The sequence below is a fragment of the Dendrobates tinctorius genome, unplaced genomic scaffold (assembly GCF_039654945.1).
Source record: "Dendrobates tinctorius isolate UK_male_01 unplaced genomic scaffold, ASM3965494v1 ptg000041l, whole genome shotgun sequence".
Taxonomy (NCBI): domain Eukaryota; kingdom Metazoa; phylum Chordata; class Amphibia; order Anura; family Dendrobatidae; genus Dendrobates; species Dendrobates tinctorius.
In genome coordinates this window covers 995,376-1,012,183 of record NW_027361709.1, presented here as the reverse complement: position 1 = coordinate 1,012,183, position 16,808 = coordinate 995,376, and the positions used below count along the sequence as shown (strand labels likewise).

Below are 16,808 nucleotides of genomic sequence, written 5' to 3'. Positions count from 1 at the left end.
CATTTTATGGTAATTATAACTACAGATTGTTGTAAATGATTATGTTATTCATCAGCCAAGGAGACTTAATGAAATTCATTTCACGATTTGCGGCTATTAAAAGTATTTTCACGCAGTTAACAGATTATTTTTTTGCTCTATTGTAAACCATCGAGTCACACACGGCTCCCAGAAGCGTACAAGCTTTCATGAATCTTTAATGGCAACCTTTTAAAGGCTGTGTGCTTCTGATTGGCTCTGAAGACTGTATTAACAGCCACACAACACAATATAACCGGACCGCATCTGGGGGATGCATATGCATTTGTAAAAATTAACCTAAATAATGGCTTCATTTATAGTCACATCACCCAGAGTCTTACCCTTTCTTAGTTACATCTGTTTCTGGCGAAGCTGAAAACATGGATGTTTTTCCAGTGAAACCTGCAAAGCACAAATGCAGCAATACTTCCACCAACAAGTCACTGCATACTACAGATCTTCTCTCAGAAAGGAGTGGGACGATGTGATGGAAATGAATTCCACTGCTTTCAACTTTCTTGTAAAATCACATTGATCTAAGATACAGAGTAATCACTGAATCATTCTTTAACACTTCAGGTTGTTTTTTTCCACTACAGCAGATTGCATCTGTCATGTAATCCACCTACGCGTTTTTTCTCTTCTTCCATCTAACCTTTCATTACAAATCATGTCAACTTGAGTGAATGCGATCATTAATTTTTGGCACCTTTATCAAATATGACATTAAATATCAAGTAAAACAGGCATGTTCACAGACGTATTCTCAAGGGAATGTTATGGGGATTAGCAGACTGGAGCAGAAACTCATGGGCTCAGCTCACATTTGCTCCTGAAATCATTGCTCAGATGCTCTAAATTACTTTATGCTCCCACACATATGGCCAGACCAGGGGCAGACATGCCATTGGTGTAACCTATGTAGCCGCCCAGTTGCCCAAGAGGTTAGCGGGCCAATACCACCTCCAAACAGCTTCTGTCGCAAACACATTATTGGGCTGCAATATAGGGACCATATAGTGTTCTTGCTACTGGGCCGGACTATGAATCTGTGTTGGTCTGTACCACTGTGTCTGATTTTATAAAGTTCTACACAATGCATCAGAAAAAATATAAACAGGAAAAAAATCACGGTGTGCATTATGGAGGAAACATTTCCTAAAGGCATTGCTTCTAGATGACAAATCCTACCTCGTTGAGGCATACAACAGCACGTTAATTTTGCAGCATTCGTGGATTTTAAAGGGTATGTGCAAACGATGTCTTTGTCAGGTGGGTCTGCACAGAAAGCACCCCTGATGAAGCTAACGCAAAACGCGCTGAGGTAATGGGCAGTGTCTTGTTACTTTAGTGCATTGGCTATGGTGTCTGCTGGTGGGTAAGGAGTCCCTGCGCTACTGCATTTTAATCCCATAATAAACGCCAATACGTCTTTTTACTGACCTGATAATATATATATATATGTGTTACTGAGATTATGTATATATATATATATACACAGCTGAAGAGCCCGGCGCTGCCCGGGCATAGTAACTAACTGTGGTTAGTTATAGCAAATTATTATTATCCTCCATCCCATAGTCCCGTGCCCATATACCCATCATACATATCCACGATCCCATAGGCCCGTGCCCATATACCCATCATACATATCCTCCATCCCATAGTCGAGTGCCCATAAACCCATCACACATCCTCCATCCCATAGTCCCGTGCCCATATACCCATCATACATATCCTCCATCCCATAGTCGAGTGCCCATATACCCATCACACATCCTCCATCCCATAGTCCCATGCCCATATACCCATCACACATCCTCCATCCCATAGTCCCATTCCCATAGACCCATCATACATATTCGCCATCCCATAGTCGAGTGCCCATATACCCATCACATATCCTTCATCTCATTGTCCCATGCCCATATACCCATCATACATATCCTCTATCCAATAGTCCCATTCCCATAGACCCATCATACATATTCGCCATCCCATAGTCGAGTGCCCATATACCCATCACACATCCTCCATCCCATAGTCCCGTGCCCATCTACCCGTCATACATATCCTCCATCCCATAGTCCAGTGCCCATATACCCATCACACATCCTCCATCCCATAGTCAACCATTATGACATCATAATGAGCGGCGTGGCTTGCAACCTATGACATCAGCATCGCCATGGCAACCATTATGACATCTTAATGAGGGGCGGGGCTTGAGACACACACACTTTTTCCCCATTATGTAGATAGGGGCAAAATTGTTTGGTGAATTGGAACGCGCAGGGTTAAAATTTCGCCTCACAACATAGCCTAGGACACTCTCGGGGTCCAGATGTGTGACTGTGCCAAATTTTGTGGCTGTAGCTGCTACGGTGCGGATGCCAATCCCGGACATACACCCGGACATACACACATACATACATACATACACTGGTCAGACTTCCAAAATTTGGCCCAGTCACTTAGGGGTTACTGATTAAGGGTTTCCTTTGTTATTTGGCTATTGTTGTCTACTATTTGTGGGGTCATCTGAGAAACAAAGCGTTTATAATTCCCTCTAGTCAATTTTGTCTGATTCCTTGAATATATTATCCTGTACGGTTGTCAACAATTTTCTCACCTTCCCCTCTTATTTAACTTTATTAAGTCATCAGGTTTTATTTCATATTTGGTTGCCATAATGTGATTCACCTCTGACCACACTGTCAATCATTTGGGGATTAACGGGGTGTTTTTTTTTTTTTTTATAAATTTCCTTCTGTTTTTCTGTATTGCAATTAATAAAATTATATTTATTTTGCACAAATATTTTTATAATTTATAGGTTCACATACCGCTCAGAAACCTGCCTGAAAAATAACTTAACACCCCTAAAAATGAACAAATGCATTTCTATGTAAAAACAGGTTGCTGTTCATATTTTCGGCCTACTTCAGGTTTCCAAAGACACTAAGCAGTTAAAAAAAGTGACCTGACCAATAATTAACAAAACAAGGCATTGGGAAGACTCCAAACATACTCGAGTCTTTTTGAGAGTTTTGCCAACGTTTTTGTCAGCACTTTCAACATTGTTGAATGGAATTAAAAATGAAAACACCAGTAAAAATAAAGATGCCCCCAATACACTTGAAAAACGTTCAAAAAAAATGTCGGTGGCCAAAAACATTCAAAAAGCAGTAAAATAGACTTTTCAGTAAAGAAACAAACATACACTGGTGTTTCCAGAAGTGTCATCCTCTTTAAAACAACTTGTTGGGTTAGCTCACTTGAAAACGATACCATGTGCACGTACCCGTAGAGGCTTGTCTCATGAAAACAGTCCTTGTCTAAATAGAGCAGAAGGCTTTCATAAGGACGAAAGATCACCTCCTCTAAAAGCAGACAGAGTTGCTTGTAAAACTTTTCCTATTCAACTGAATGTTATTCATCTTTACTAATCACATGTAGATCCCAAGATTGTCCTCTGAAGTGCTCCATCAGAATGGAGCATGCACAAGCACCACTTTCTTCATTCTCTAAGGGACTGCACTGTTGGCCATCTCCGGCACTCCCGCCGAAAATGAACGAGCAGTCACCGCTAAATCCCAATGTATCATTTCACAGACCTCTTCATAAGATTACTGCGTGTTCCAACAAACCAATCCCCACCTATATATGTTTGTTTGGCAGTGACGTCGATAGCTGCAACATACTGGTTTTCAAAAGTTCTTTTGCAGCAAGTTTTGTGCATATTGCAGTAAAAGAAAACCAGCTACAAAATGACCGGGTGTAAATATATTCTCATTTATTGTTCTGCCTGACATATTTCCTAATTGATAACTAGCGGTTTCAGCGGTGAGACCCCTCTACAGTCTACTAAATACTAATCAATATTTAGCAAACCACTTGTGTAAATGAGCACTTCGACAGGTGTTGCAGAGATTGCGATAAGTGAGAGCTCTTGTAAATAATGAATTTTTGTTGAAAATTGAAGACAATGAGAATTTCGTTGGAGAATTTCTTTTGTTGCCTTTTGAAATGCAAATTATTTGCTGGATAAACACATTAAATAGAGAGTCAGTCAAAGAAAAAAGAAACATCCGGCACTGTCCCTGAGAAAGAAATACCCGCAAAGTCACTTATAACCGCTATCAGTGTGACACCTGTAACCCTTGCTGAATGGGTGCTCTATCCATGTGAAGAAAAAACATGAACTATCGTAATAGAAAAAGACAGCAGGATGGCACTCACCATTCTCTTGAAATGATTCACTTTATTTCATGTTAATAAAGCACAGGCAATGGCACGGGAGAAATGCAAAAAGACGGACGACAGCCGTTTCGTGCACAATGCACTTCAACAGGTCCCATGGTCCCTGCTGTCTTTTTCTACTACATTAAATAGAGATCACAGTGCGAAATGATATCAGCAATTCTAGTTTCATACCAGTTATAATTCCATGTTCCCTGCGAGAAGTAACACTGGGCGAAGCGCCGTCTTCCTTCAGATGTATTGGTGTCCAGTCAGCCAGTCGCTAAGAGAAGTTACAGGCATCTAAGGGTTAAATAAGAAACATGAATGAAGAAACAATCGCAACATAAAAAGCAACAAAGTGTCAGGAAATTTCAATATTCAATTTATACACATTTATTATTATAAAAAAGTAGAAAAACTGGACTTTTTAAAGCTCAAAAGTATATCTATTAATAAGAAAGTAATTACCGTGCTAAACTGAAATGAGAAGGTTTGAATGGACCTGAAAGACTCGCAAAAAATCTGCAAAAAATTATTATAAGGCGATTTTATTCTTATATCTATTAAGAGAACCCATGGGGGATATTTTCTATTTCTAACAAGTAACATTATATGGTCATAAGAATGTATCTTTCTATTCTGAGTCATGGATAGTGAAAAATAGATGTCATGTGGAATTGGGACCACTGTGTCTATTTTTAAGAGACTATACATATATGTACATTAGTGCACGTTTACATATTTCCTCTACAGATGTTATACTGCTATTCACTTTGTTACCCTGTCTGTTTTCATTTAACTTTTTTCTAATGGTTCACTTATTTGTACTATTGATAAATATACCTTTTAGCTTTAAAAACACTCAATTATCAGCATGTCATTATCCTTTAACCTTGGAATCAGTGTCATTATCCTGTACCCCGAGTGTCAGTGTCACCATCCTTAACCCCTAGTGTCATTGTCTCATCATCTTGTACCCTAAGTGTAGATGTCTTATTATCCTGTACCCCAAGTGTCAGCATCATTATCCTGTACTCCGTGTCATTGTCTTATTCTATACCCCAAGTTTAATTATCTCATTATTCTGTACCCCAAGTGTTAGTGTCATTGTACTGTAACCAAAATGCCTGTCTAATTATTCTGTACCCTAATTGTCAGTGTCATTATCCTGTCCTCCCAATGTCACTCATTATCTTGTACCCAAGTGTCATTGTCTTATTATTTTGTACCCCAAGCATTAAAGTCATTAACGTGTACCCCCCAATGTCACTGTCATTATCCTATACCCCAAGTATCATTGCCTTATCTTGTACCCCAAGTGTCACTGTATCATCACACGCTGCTGTAATTCTAGATGTAATGTGCTGTGTATGTGACATTCAGATGCCCGAATCACAGATGGCTGCTGATCATTAAACTGTAAATTCCACATGTAAACCCCTTTGTGTCACCATCACATGTGTATTATGATGAACACCTTGTGAATAATAAGTAAGACCTTGGTTTGCTCTCTGCTGCTACTGTGGGGCACACGATTCCTGGGGGACACTGTTACACAGGAAAAGAGATAATGATGGCTCAGTCCACAGATCTGAGGAAGGTGGATTCTTTCAGGAGGTCGGTACCGACTTTTCCTCATGGATCTCATCTTCTTACCTTACTGATGTATCTGAGCTGTGGAGACTTCCCTAACACCTTTAAGAAATGCCACTGCCTTAGGCTGGCATCAAAAGCAGTATTTCTCAGAATGTCACATAATATTAACTGTGGTTGCATAAACCTATAGTGATAACGTTCCTACTATGGATGAAATCTTTAATGGCACCAAATAGTTTCTTTTTTTATTTTAAATTCTGAATTTGTATGGGTCGGGTAAGTTGTTGATTTTATGGCAATTTTTTTTCCTGAATTGTCTTTGCACCTTTGAGGTCGATTCCTGAGCACTTGAGTTATCTTTTTTACCTGTCACTTCAATTTCCTTTATTATACAGTAAGAAAACCGCTTGCAGTTTCTGAAGTGAAACTGCTCAAAAAGTTGACTGGGTGTCTTTTAGGTTTTTAAAGGCTGTGTCAGCTCAGACAGACTGTATAGGCTATAGAAGATATTGCCCCTGTAGCTGCACCTTCAATTATTTAAATATTCCGTTCTCCTGAAACTAAAATCAAATATGCTAATTAGAGTTCTCAGTGCATCTTAGGTGTGGCCAAGCAGCTCTGTGCACTGTGACAAATGCATGCACTGCCTCCCTCACTGGTGACTGACAGCACTGTCTTGCCTGGAAGGAATGCTGTCTGCAGGGAGCCTCAGACAAGCCAGTGCAGTCAATCACCAGTGGGGATGCAGAGACATGAAAAACCAGCAGGCAGAGCAGTACACTGAGCTTCTTGGCCACACCCAGGATGCACAGAGCACCTAATTAGAATGTGACTAGCCCCATAAAATGTGAAAAACTAGTCTTTAAATGAGACATAAAGAAAAAGGTCCCTTTTAGTTCTTTTTTACATGTTATTACTGGAAGTGGCTGAGGATGGAGGACATTATATCAGGACATTATTAGTGGAAGGGGCCCAAGATGGGGGACATTATTACTGGAAGGGACTCAGAATGGAGGAGATGAGACCGTGTACTGAGGAGATGTGACCGTGTACTGAGGAGATGTGACCGTGTACTGAGGAGATGTGACCGTGTACTGAGGAGATGTGACCGTGTACTGAGGACATGAGACCGTGTACTGAGGACATGAGACCGTGTACTGAGGACATGAGACCGTGTACTGAGGACATGAGACCGTGTACTGAGGACATGAGACCGTGTACTGAGGACATGAGACCGTGTACTGAGGACATGAGACCGTGTACCGAGGAGATGTGACCGTGTACCGAGGAGATGTGACCGTGTACCGAGGAGATGTGACCGTGTACCGAGGAGATGTGACCGTGTACCGAGGAGATGTGACCGTGTACCGAGGAGATGTGACCGTGTACCGAGGAGATGTGACCGTGTACCGAGATGTGACCGTGTACCGAGGAGATGTGACCGTGTACCGAGGAGATGTGACCGTGTACCGAGGAGATGTGACCGTGTACTGAGGACATGAGACCGTGTACTGAGGACATGAGACCGTGTACTGAGGACATGAGACCGTGTACTGAGGACATGAGACCGTGTACTGAGGACATGAGACCGTGTACTGAGGACATGAGACCGTGTACTGAGGAGATGTGACCGTGTACTGAGGAGATGAGACCATGTACTGAGAAGTGACCGTGTACCGAGGAGATGTGACCGTGTACCGAGGAGATGAGACCGTGTACTGAGGAGATGACGCTGTGTACTGAGGAGATGAGACCGTGTACTGAGGAGATGAGACCGTGTACTGAGGAGATGACGCTGTGTACTGAGATGTGACCGTGTACTGAGGACATGAGACCGTGTACTGAGGAGATGACGCTGTGTACTGAGATGTGACCGTGTACTGAGGAGATGTGACCGTGTACTGAGGAGATGAGACCGTGTACTGAGGAGATGAGACCGTGTACTGAGGAGATGTGACCGTGTACTGAGGAGATGAGACCGTGTACTGAGGAGATGAGACCGTGTACTGAGGACATGAGACCGTGTACTGAGGAGATGTGACCGTGTACTGAGGAGATGAGACCATGTACTGAGATGTGACCGTGTACCGAGGAGATGAGACCGTGTACTGAGGAGATGACGCTGTGTACTGAGGAGATGAGACCGTGTACTGAGGAGATGAGACCGTGTACTGAGGAGATGACGCTGTGTACTGAGATGTGACCGTGTACTGAGGACATGAGACCGTGTACTGAGGAGATGACGCTGTGTACTGAGATGTGACCGTGTACTGAGGAGATGTGACCGTGTACTGAGGACATGAGACCGTGTACTGAGGAGATGAGACCGTGTACTGAGGAGATGTGACCGTGTACTGAGGAGATGAGACCGTGTACTGAGGAGATGAGACCGTGTACTGAGGAGATGAGACCGTGTACAGAGGAGATGTGACCGTGTACTGAGGAGATGAGACCGTGTACTGAGGACATGAGACCGTGTACTGAGGACATGAGACCGTGTACTGAGGACATGAGACCGTGTACTGAGGAGATGACGCTGTGTACTGGGATGTGACCGTGAACTGTGGAGAGGACCAGCGCTCAGTCTCACCTCCACCCGCCTCACGCTGGCTGCCTGCCAGTGGCACTACTGCAGTATCTCTCCTCTCTCTCACTTCCCGCCTTTTCTTGCTGACTAAACGATCCTCCCACAATCCTCCGCGCACTGCAGGGGGCGTAACCACCAGAAGATCCCGGGAAATTCAGAGGCCCGTTTGCGCCGCTGCGCCTGCTACCATGGCAACTACCAGCACAACCGGGGCCCTCAGGGGCCAGCCGCGCGGCCCGGTGCAGGTGAGCAGCGGGCGTCCATTCCCGGGGGTGTACGCATATGAGGTAATGAGGACGAGTCTTCTGCTGTGTGACTGGGGGGACCGAGGGAGCAGAGGTCACAGCTTGCCCGCCAGGCTCTGGAGCTATTAGGGTGTTGCTCTCTCTATTGATTGCACCTTGGTGAGGTACGGTGGAGGTCGTGTGACCGGCGTCTGTCGCCATCATGGCGCCTCAACTTTACGTTCAGCGCAAAATACGGAATCTCCAGACGTGCGCCAGGAGCGTAAAGTCCAGACCCTGCGTCACGGCAATGACATTTCTAGTTTTGTATTTTTTGCAGCAACTATAGTAAAAGTAAAGCAGCATTTAAAGGGTTATTCCAAACAACACAGCCCGGGGGGCCGCAATGGTGCACACGTACAGCCCGGGGGGCGACCTGGTGGCGACGGTGCACACGTACAGCCCGGGGGGCGACCTGGTGGCGACGGTGCACACGTACAGCCCGGGGGGCGACCTGGTGGCGACGGTGCACACGTACAGCCCGGGGGGCGACCTGGTGGCGACGGTGCACACGTACAGCCCGGGGGGCGACCTGGTGGCGACGGTGCACACGTACAGCCCGGGGGGCGACCTGGTGGCGACGGTGCACACGTACAGCCCGGGGGGCGACCTGGTGGCGACGGTGCACACGTACAGCCCGGGGGGCGACCTGGTGGCGACGGTGCACACGTACAGCCCGGGGGGCGACCTGGTGGCGACGGTGCACACGTACAGCCCGGGGGGGCTACATGGTGGCGAAGGTGCACACGTACAGCCCGGGGGGGCTACATGGTGGCGAAGGTGCACACGTACAGCCCGGGGGGGCTACATGGTGGCGACGGTGCACACGTACAGCCCGGGGGGGCTACATGGTGGCGACGGTGCACACGTACAGCCCGGGGGGGCTACATGGTGGCGACGGTGCACACGTACAGCCCGGGGGGCTACATGGTGGCGACGGTGCACACGTACAGCCCGGGGGGCTACATGGTGGCGACGGTGCACACGTACAGCCCGGGGGGCTACATGGTGGCGACGGTGCACACGTACAGCCCGGGGGGCTACATGGTGGCGACGGTGCACACGTACAGCCCGGGGGGCTACATGGTGGCGACGGTGCACACGTACAGCCCGGGGGGCTACATGGTGGCGACGGTGCACACGTACAGCCCGGGGGGCTACATGGTGGCGACGGTGCACACGTACAGCCCGGGGGGCTACATGGTGGCGACGGTGCACACGTACAGCCCGGGGGGCTACATGGTGGCGACGGTGCACACGTACAGCCCGGGGGGCTACATGGTGGCGACGGTGCACACGTACAGCCCGGGGGGCTACATGGTGGCGACGGTGCACACGTACAGCCCGGGGGGCTACATGGTGGCGACGGTGCACACGTACAGCCCGGGGGGCTACATGGTGGCGACGGTGCACACGTACAGCCCGGGGGGCTACATGGTGGCGACGGTGCACACGTACAGCCCGGGGGGCTACATGGTGGCGACGGTGCACACGTACAGCCCGGGGGGCTACATGGTGGCGACGGTGCACACGTACAGCCCGGGGGGCTACATGGTGGCGACGGTGCACACGTACAGCCCGGGGGGCTACATGGTGGCGACGGTGCACACGTACAGCCCGGGGGGCTACATGGTGGCGACGGTGCACACGTACAGCCCGGGGGGCTACATGGTGGCGACGGTGCACACGTACAGCCCGGGGGGCTACATGGTGGCGACGGTGCACACGTACAGCCGGGGGGGCTACATGGTGGCGACGGTGCACACGTACAGCCCGGGGGGCTACATGGTGGCGACGGTGCACACGTACAGCCCGGGGGGCTACATGGTGGCGACCGTGCACACGTACAGCCCGGGGGGCTACATGGTGGCGACCGTGCACACGTACAGCCCGGGGGGCTACATGGTGGCGACCGTGCACACGTACAGCCTGGGGGGTGTGGCTACATGTCAACGGTGCACCCTTGCAGCCCGGGGGGGGGGCTACACGTCAACAGTGTACACATACAGCCTCAGGGGCTACATGGCAGTGACGGTACACATACAGCCTCAGGGGCTACATGGCAGTGACGGTGCACATACAGCCTTTGGGGGGGTCTACATGGCAGCGACGTTGCACATACAACCCAGGGGGCTACACGGTGGCTACAGTGCACATACAGCCCGTGGGGGGGCTACATGGCTACGGTACACATGCAGCCCGGATGGGGGGTAGTAACACGGTGGTGATGGTGCTGCAGTCGTGTCGATGAGACCACCGGACGTAGAGTGCAGTTCTCTGCTATCGCCGCAAGAACTCATCTATATGATTGTAGCTGTGGCCGCCATGTGCAGCGCTGCTCTCAGGGTCCGCAGGTCAGAACCCCACGTTGTTTCCTATTCGGTGAAAACCCCTTTAGATTCATAAGTGGTCTAAAAATACGTTATTACTTGTTAAACAGCAACATAATCAGCTCCTCGCCCTCCCGGGTCTCTGCCCTGCTACTGTATTGGTATCTTGGCTGCAGCGGTGACATTGTATCGTCAGCACATATCACCATTGCAGACGATCGCTGAGGTCAGCAGCCGTGACGATGTAGACTGCGCATCGCTTAGCAAGCACTTTTCTTAAATGGTTCGTTGATTACTAGGAGGAAACTGAAGGTCCATTTGGCGTCTCTAGACCCCTCTTGTGTTGACTTGTTTTCCAGTGCATACCGTATGGGCAGTGATGCCACCTCATTGCTTTTCTGTAGGTGTCAGATGTGCCTCCGGACAGGTGAGCTTTAGGCCACAATCCATTTTTGATGTTGCAGAATTTCTGCACCTAGTAAGTAAAATAGGTTACTTGTATTAAAAAAAAAAAATTACCAAAAACTCATAATGGGAACCTACGTAGCCTTAGTGTATAGCAATGGATGCAGAAATATCAGCCGCGTGTGGCTCCAATGTAAAGGTATTGTCAGAGAGACGTGAACCTGGTCATAGGCGCTGTTCACATCTGCACTTTTGGGAAGATAAATAATAAATAATGATGATGTCTGACCCCACACTACATTGACCCCCTGTTACTCTAATGTGATCTGTCATTTCAGGGGAACAAGTAGCGCGGCACTGAAACTGATGGAACCTTCAACTCCTATGTGAGCAGGACCTTAAAGGGGTTGTCCACTATGGGGTTGTATTGGTGTTCTGAGTCTTTCTAGTTTTTCCATCTTCCTGGATTCTTCATGAACTTGTCAGTGGTCATCTATTAACATTAGCAACATGTGCCTTACAGGAAAGCTACAAGCCCATAATCGCACAGCATGTGGCTTTCATCCCGGAGAAACACTCCTGTTCTCTTGCTTTATGTTAATTTTATTACTCTGTTGATAAAAATATTTTTTTTTTCTTTTTGTTGGTAGAAACATGTCACAGATTTTGGGCAGCCATTCTCCGTCCTTTTTTATATTAATGATAGAAAAGATGCACTTGAATATGCGATTTCACAAGTTGCTATCAGCCTTGTGTTTTTTTTTTGTTTTTTTTTGTTTTGTTTTTTTTGCAATTATTTTTTTCTCAACTGTGACAATGGTGCAGATTTACATTTTTTTTAACCCCTTAAGCCCCAAGGGTGGTTTGCACGTTCATGACCGGGCCAAATTTTACAATTCTGACCACTGTCCCTTTATGAGGTTATAACTCTGGAACGCTTCCATGGATCCCGGTGATTCTGACATTTTCTTGTGACATATTGTACTTCATGTTAGTGGTAAAATTTAATTCATATAACTTGCGTTTATTTGTGAAAAAAACGGAAATTTGGCGAAAATTTTGAAAATTTCGCAATTTTCCTACTTTGAATTTTTCTGCCCTTAAATCACAGAGATACGGCACACAAAAAACTTAATAAATAACATTTCCCACATGTTTACTTTACATCAGCACAATTTTGGAACCAAAATTTTTTTTTTTGTTAGGAAGTTATAAGGGTTAAAAATTGACCAGCGATTTCTCATTTTTGCAACACCATTTTATTTTTACGGGTCACATTTGAAGCCACTTTGAGGGGTCTATATGATAGAAAATACTCAAAAGCGACACCATTCTAAAAACTGCACCCCTTAGGCTATGTGCCCACGTTGCGTGTTAAAACGCACACTAAAAACCGGACTCCTTCCCAGAAATGGCGCGTTTTTTTTCCGCGCGATTTCACCGCGATTCTGTTGGCGATTTTGCCGCGATTTTCTCAAGCACTTTCCAAGCGATTTGAAGCATCGCTTGGAAAGTCATTGACAGGTTTGTCACACTCATCAAACATAGTGTTTGACAAGTGTGACCAGCTTTTTACTATTGTGGCCGCCTATGCGGCATAAGTAGTAAAAGATAAAATGTTAAAAATGATAAAAAAAAAAATAAAAAATCGGGGTATATTTACCTTCCGACGTCCCGCGCTGCCATCCCGGGCCACAGCGTTCCCAGTAATGCCTTGCGAGACCTGTGATGACGTTGGTCTCGCGTTACTATAGCGATCTCGCGAGACCACGTCATCACAGGACCTTGCCGCAAGGCATTACTGGGAACGCTTAGGCCGGGAATGCAGCGCGGGACGTCGGAAGGTAAATATATCCCGATTTTTTTTATTCTTTTTTTTACAGGGGTATGGTACCCAGGGCCTGGAGGACAGTCTCCTCTCCTCCACACCGTGGGTACCAACCGCACATGAGACGCTTAACTTCCCGCATGGTGGGCATAGCCACATGCGGGAAGTAAGCAATTCTCATGCATTCCTATGGGTGCGGAATCGCGGCAATTCTTTGCGATTCCGCACAAAAGAATGAGCATGCTGCAATTTTTTCCGCGATGCGTTTCCGCCGCGGAAAAAAGCGCAGCATTAGCACAGCATGTGCGGAATGCCATAGGAATGCATGGGGTGCGTTCTGTACACAATTTTTAAACGTTTTTGCGCCAAAAATCGTGGCGCTTAAAAATCGCATCGTGGGCACACAGCCTTAAGGTGCTCAAAACCACATTCAAGAAGTTTATTAACCCTTTAGGTGCGTCACAGGAATTTTTTGTATATTTAAAAAAAATAATGAACATTTAACATTTTTTCACAAAAAAAATACTTCAGGTTCAATTTTTTTTATTTTACCAATGGTAACAGGAGAAATTGGACTGCAAAAGTTATTGTGCAATTTGTCCTGAGTACGCTGATACCTGATATGTGGGGGGGAACCACTGTTTCGGCGCATGGCAGACCTCAGAAGGGAAGGAGCGCTGTTTGACTTTTTCAATGCAAAATAGGCTAGAATTCAGATCGGAAGCCATGTTGCGTTTGGAGAGCCCCTGATGTACCTAAACAGTGGAAACCCCCCACAAGTGACCCCATTTTGGAAACTAGACCCCCCCCAAGGAACTTATCTAGATGTGTGGTGAGAACTTTGAACCCTCAAGGGCTTCACAGAAGTTTATAACATACAGCCGTACAATTAAAAAATCATATTTTTTCCACAAAAATGAACTTTTCACCCTCAATTCTTATTTTTCCAAGGGTAACAAGACCCTAAAAGATATTGGGCAAATTGTCCTGAGTGCCCTGATACCCCACATGTGGGGGTAAACCACTATTTGGGCGCATGGCAGAGCTCGGAAGGGAAGCAGCGCCATTTGATGTTTTTGGCTGGAATTGAGATCGGACACCATGTCGCGTTTGGAAAGCCCCTGATGTACCAAAACAGTAGAAACCCCCCACCAATGACTCTATTTTGGAAACTAGACCCCCCAAGGAACTTATCTAGATGTGTGGTGAGCACTTTGAACCCTCCAGTGCTTCACAGAAGTTTATAAAGACCGGGCGTGAAAATAAAAATATCGTATTTTTTCCACAAACATGATCTTTTAGTCCCCATTTTTTATTTTCCCAAAGAGAACAGGAGAAATTGTACCCCAAAAGTTGTTGTCCAATTTGTCCTGAGTACGCTGACACCCCATATGTGGGAGAAAACTACTGTATGGGCACATGTCGGGGCTTGGAAGGGAAGTAGTGACGTTTTGGAATGCAGACTTTGATGGAATGGTCTGCAGGAATCATGTTGCCTTTGGAGAGCCCCTAATGTACCTAAACAGTGGAAACCCCCCACAAATGACCCCATTTTGGAAACTAGACCCCCTAAGGAACTTATCTAGATGTGTGGTGAGAACTTTGAACCCCCAAGGGCTTCACAGAAGTTTATAATGCCCAGGCATGAAAATAAATCGTATTTTTTCCACAAAAATGATCAATTAGTCTCCAATTTTTTTATTTTCCCAAGGGTAACAGGAGAAATTGGACCGCAAAAGTTGTTGTCTAATTTGTCCTGAGTACGCTGATACCCCATATGTGGTAGAAAACTACTGTATGGGAACACGTCGGGGCTCGGAAGGGAAGTAGTGACGTTTTGGAATGCAGACTTTGATTGATTGGTCTGCGGGTGTCATGTGCGTTTGGAGAGCCCCTGATGTACCTAAACTATTGAAACTCCCCACAAGTGACCCCATTTTGGAAACTAGACCCCCCACGGAACTTATCTAGATGTGTGGTGAACACTTTGAACCCTCAAGTGCTTCACAGAAGTTTATAACGCTTGGGCGTGAAAATAAAAAAATCATTTTTTTCCACAAAAATGATATTTTTGCCCCCAATTTTTTATTTCCCTAAGGGTAACAGGAGAAATTGGACCCCAAAAGTTGTTTTGCAATTTGTCCTGAGTATGCGGATACCCTATATGTGGGGGTAAAACACTGTTTGGGCTCATGGCAGAGCTTGGAAGGGAAGGAGCACCATTTGACTTTTTCAATGCAGAATTGGCTGGAATTGAGATCAGACGCAATGTTGCATTTGGAGAGCCCCTGATGTGCCCAAACAGTGGAAAGCCCCAATTCTAACTCCAACCCGAACCCCAACACACCCCTAACCCTAATCTCAGTCCTAGCCCTAACGGGAAAATGGAAATAAATACATTTTTTTTAATTTTATTATTTTTCCCTAACTAAGGGGGTGATAACGGGGGGGTTTGATTTACTATTTATGGCGGTATTTATTTTTGGCGGCTGTCGCACGCTAAAAGACGCTTTTTATTGTAAAAATAATTTTTGCATCACCACATATTGAGAGCTATAATTTTTCCGTATTTTGACCCACCGAGTCATATGAGGTCTTATTTTTTGCGGGACGAGTTGACTGTTTTATTGGTTCCATTTTCGGGCACGTGACATTTTTTGATCGCTTTTTATTCCGAGTTTTGGGATGCAGAATGAACAAAAACCAGTGTTTCATGAATTTCTTTTGGGGGGGTGCGTTTTCACCGTTTCGCGTGTGGTAAAATTGATAAAGCGCTTTTATTCTTCGGGTCAGTACGGTTACAGCGATACCTCATTTAGGTTGTTTTTTTATGTTTTGTCAGTTTTATGCAATGAAATCTATTTTATATAAAAAATAATTATTTTTGCATCGCTTTATTCTGCGAGCTATAACTTTTTAATTTTTTTGCGGATGACGCTGTATGGCGACTCGTTTTTTGCGGGACAAGATGACGTTTTCAGCGGTACCATGGATACTTATATCCGTCTTTTTGATCGCGCGTTATTGCACTTTTTGTTCGGTGGTATGATAATAAATCATTATTTTTTGCTTCGTTTTTTATTTTTTTTAAGGGGTTCGTTACTTTCAAAAAAAGAATTTATTGGGGAATATTTTTTTTTTTTTTTTTACTAATTTATAGCATTTTTTTTAAAATTATTTTTACACTTTTTTTTTTTTTTTTTAACTTTATTTCATAGTCCCAGGTGGGACATCACTGTCCTGTGACAGATCGCTGATCTGTCACATCACAGATCACTGTGACAGATCAGCGATCTGTCACAGGCACTGCTGCAGACTTCCTCATGCCTGCGCTTTGCAGGCAGTGAGGAAGTCAGCACCCTACAGGCCCCTGAAGGTCCCCGTCGCCATCTTTGATCCGGGGGCCTGTAGGGAAAGAGCCCCCCGCAGCAGCGCTGCACATTGCGCTGCGGTGGGGGGCTCAGGGAAGCACGGAGGGAGCCCCCTCCCTGCCGATGCTTCCCTTTAACCCC

At 45.9% G+C, this 16,808-nt stretch overlaps 2 protein-coding genes across 5 annotated transcripts in view; one reads left to right on the top strand and one right to left on the bottom strand.

Annotated features, from left to right (window-relative positions):
• Window positions 1-8,587, bottom strand: part of THUMPD3 (THUMP domain 3 tRNA guanosine methyltransferase) — a 252,936-nt gene extending 244,349 nt beyond the window's left edge. The window contains exons 1-2 of the mRNA XM_073574937.1: window positions 8,453-8,587; window positions 4,459-4,566 (exon numbers count right to left, since the gene is read on the bottom strand). The gene's annotated coding sequence lies outside the window, so the exon portion shown is untranslated. The remainder of the gene's footprint in view (window positions 1-4,458; window positions 4,567-8,452) is intronic.
• The window catches only part of RAD18 (RAD18 E3 ubiquitin protein ligase), a 281,611-nt gene continuing 273,294 nt past the window's right edge, over window positions 8,492-16,808 (top strand). For 2 of the 4 annotated variants that reach the window (XM_073574947.1, XM_073574945.1), the window contains exon 1: window positions 8,492-8,736. In XM_073574947.1, the coding sequence (XP_073431048.1) occupies window positions 8,638-8,736 (99 nt within the window). In that variant the 5' untranslated portion in view covers window positions 8,492-8,637. Of the gene's footprint in view, window positions 8,737-8,766; window positions 8,859-16,808 lie in introns of those variants that run through there. The other 2 variants (XM_073574946.1, XM_073574948.1) reach the window with 2 other exon arrangements.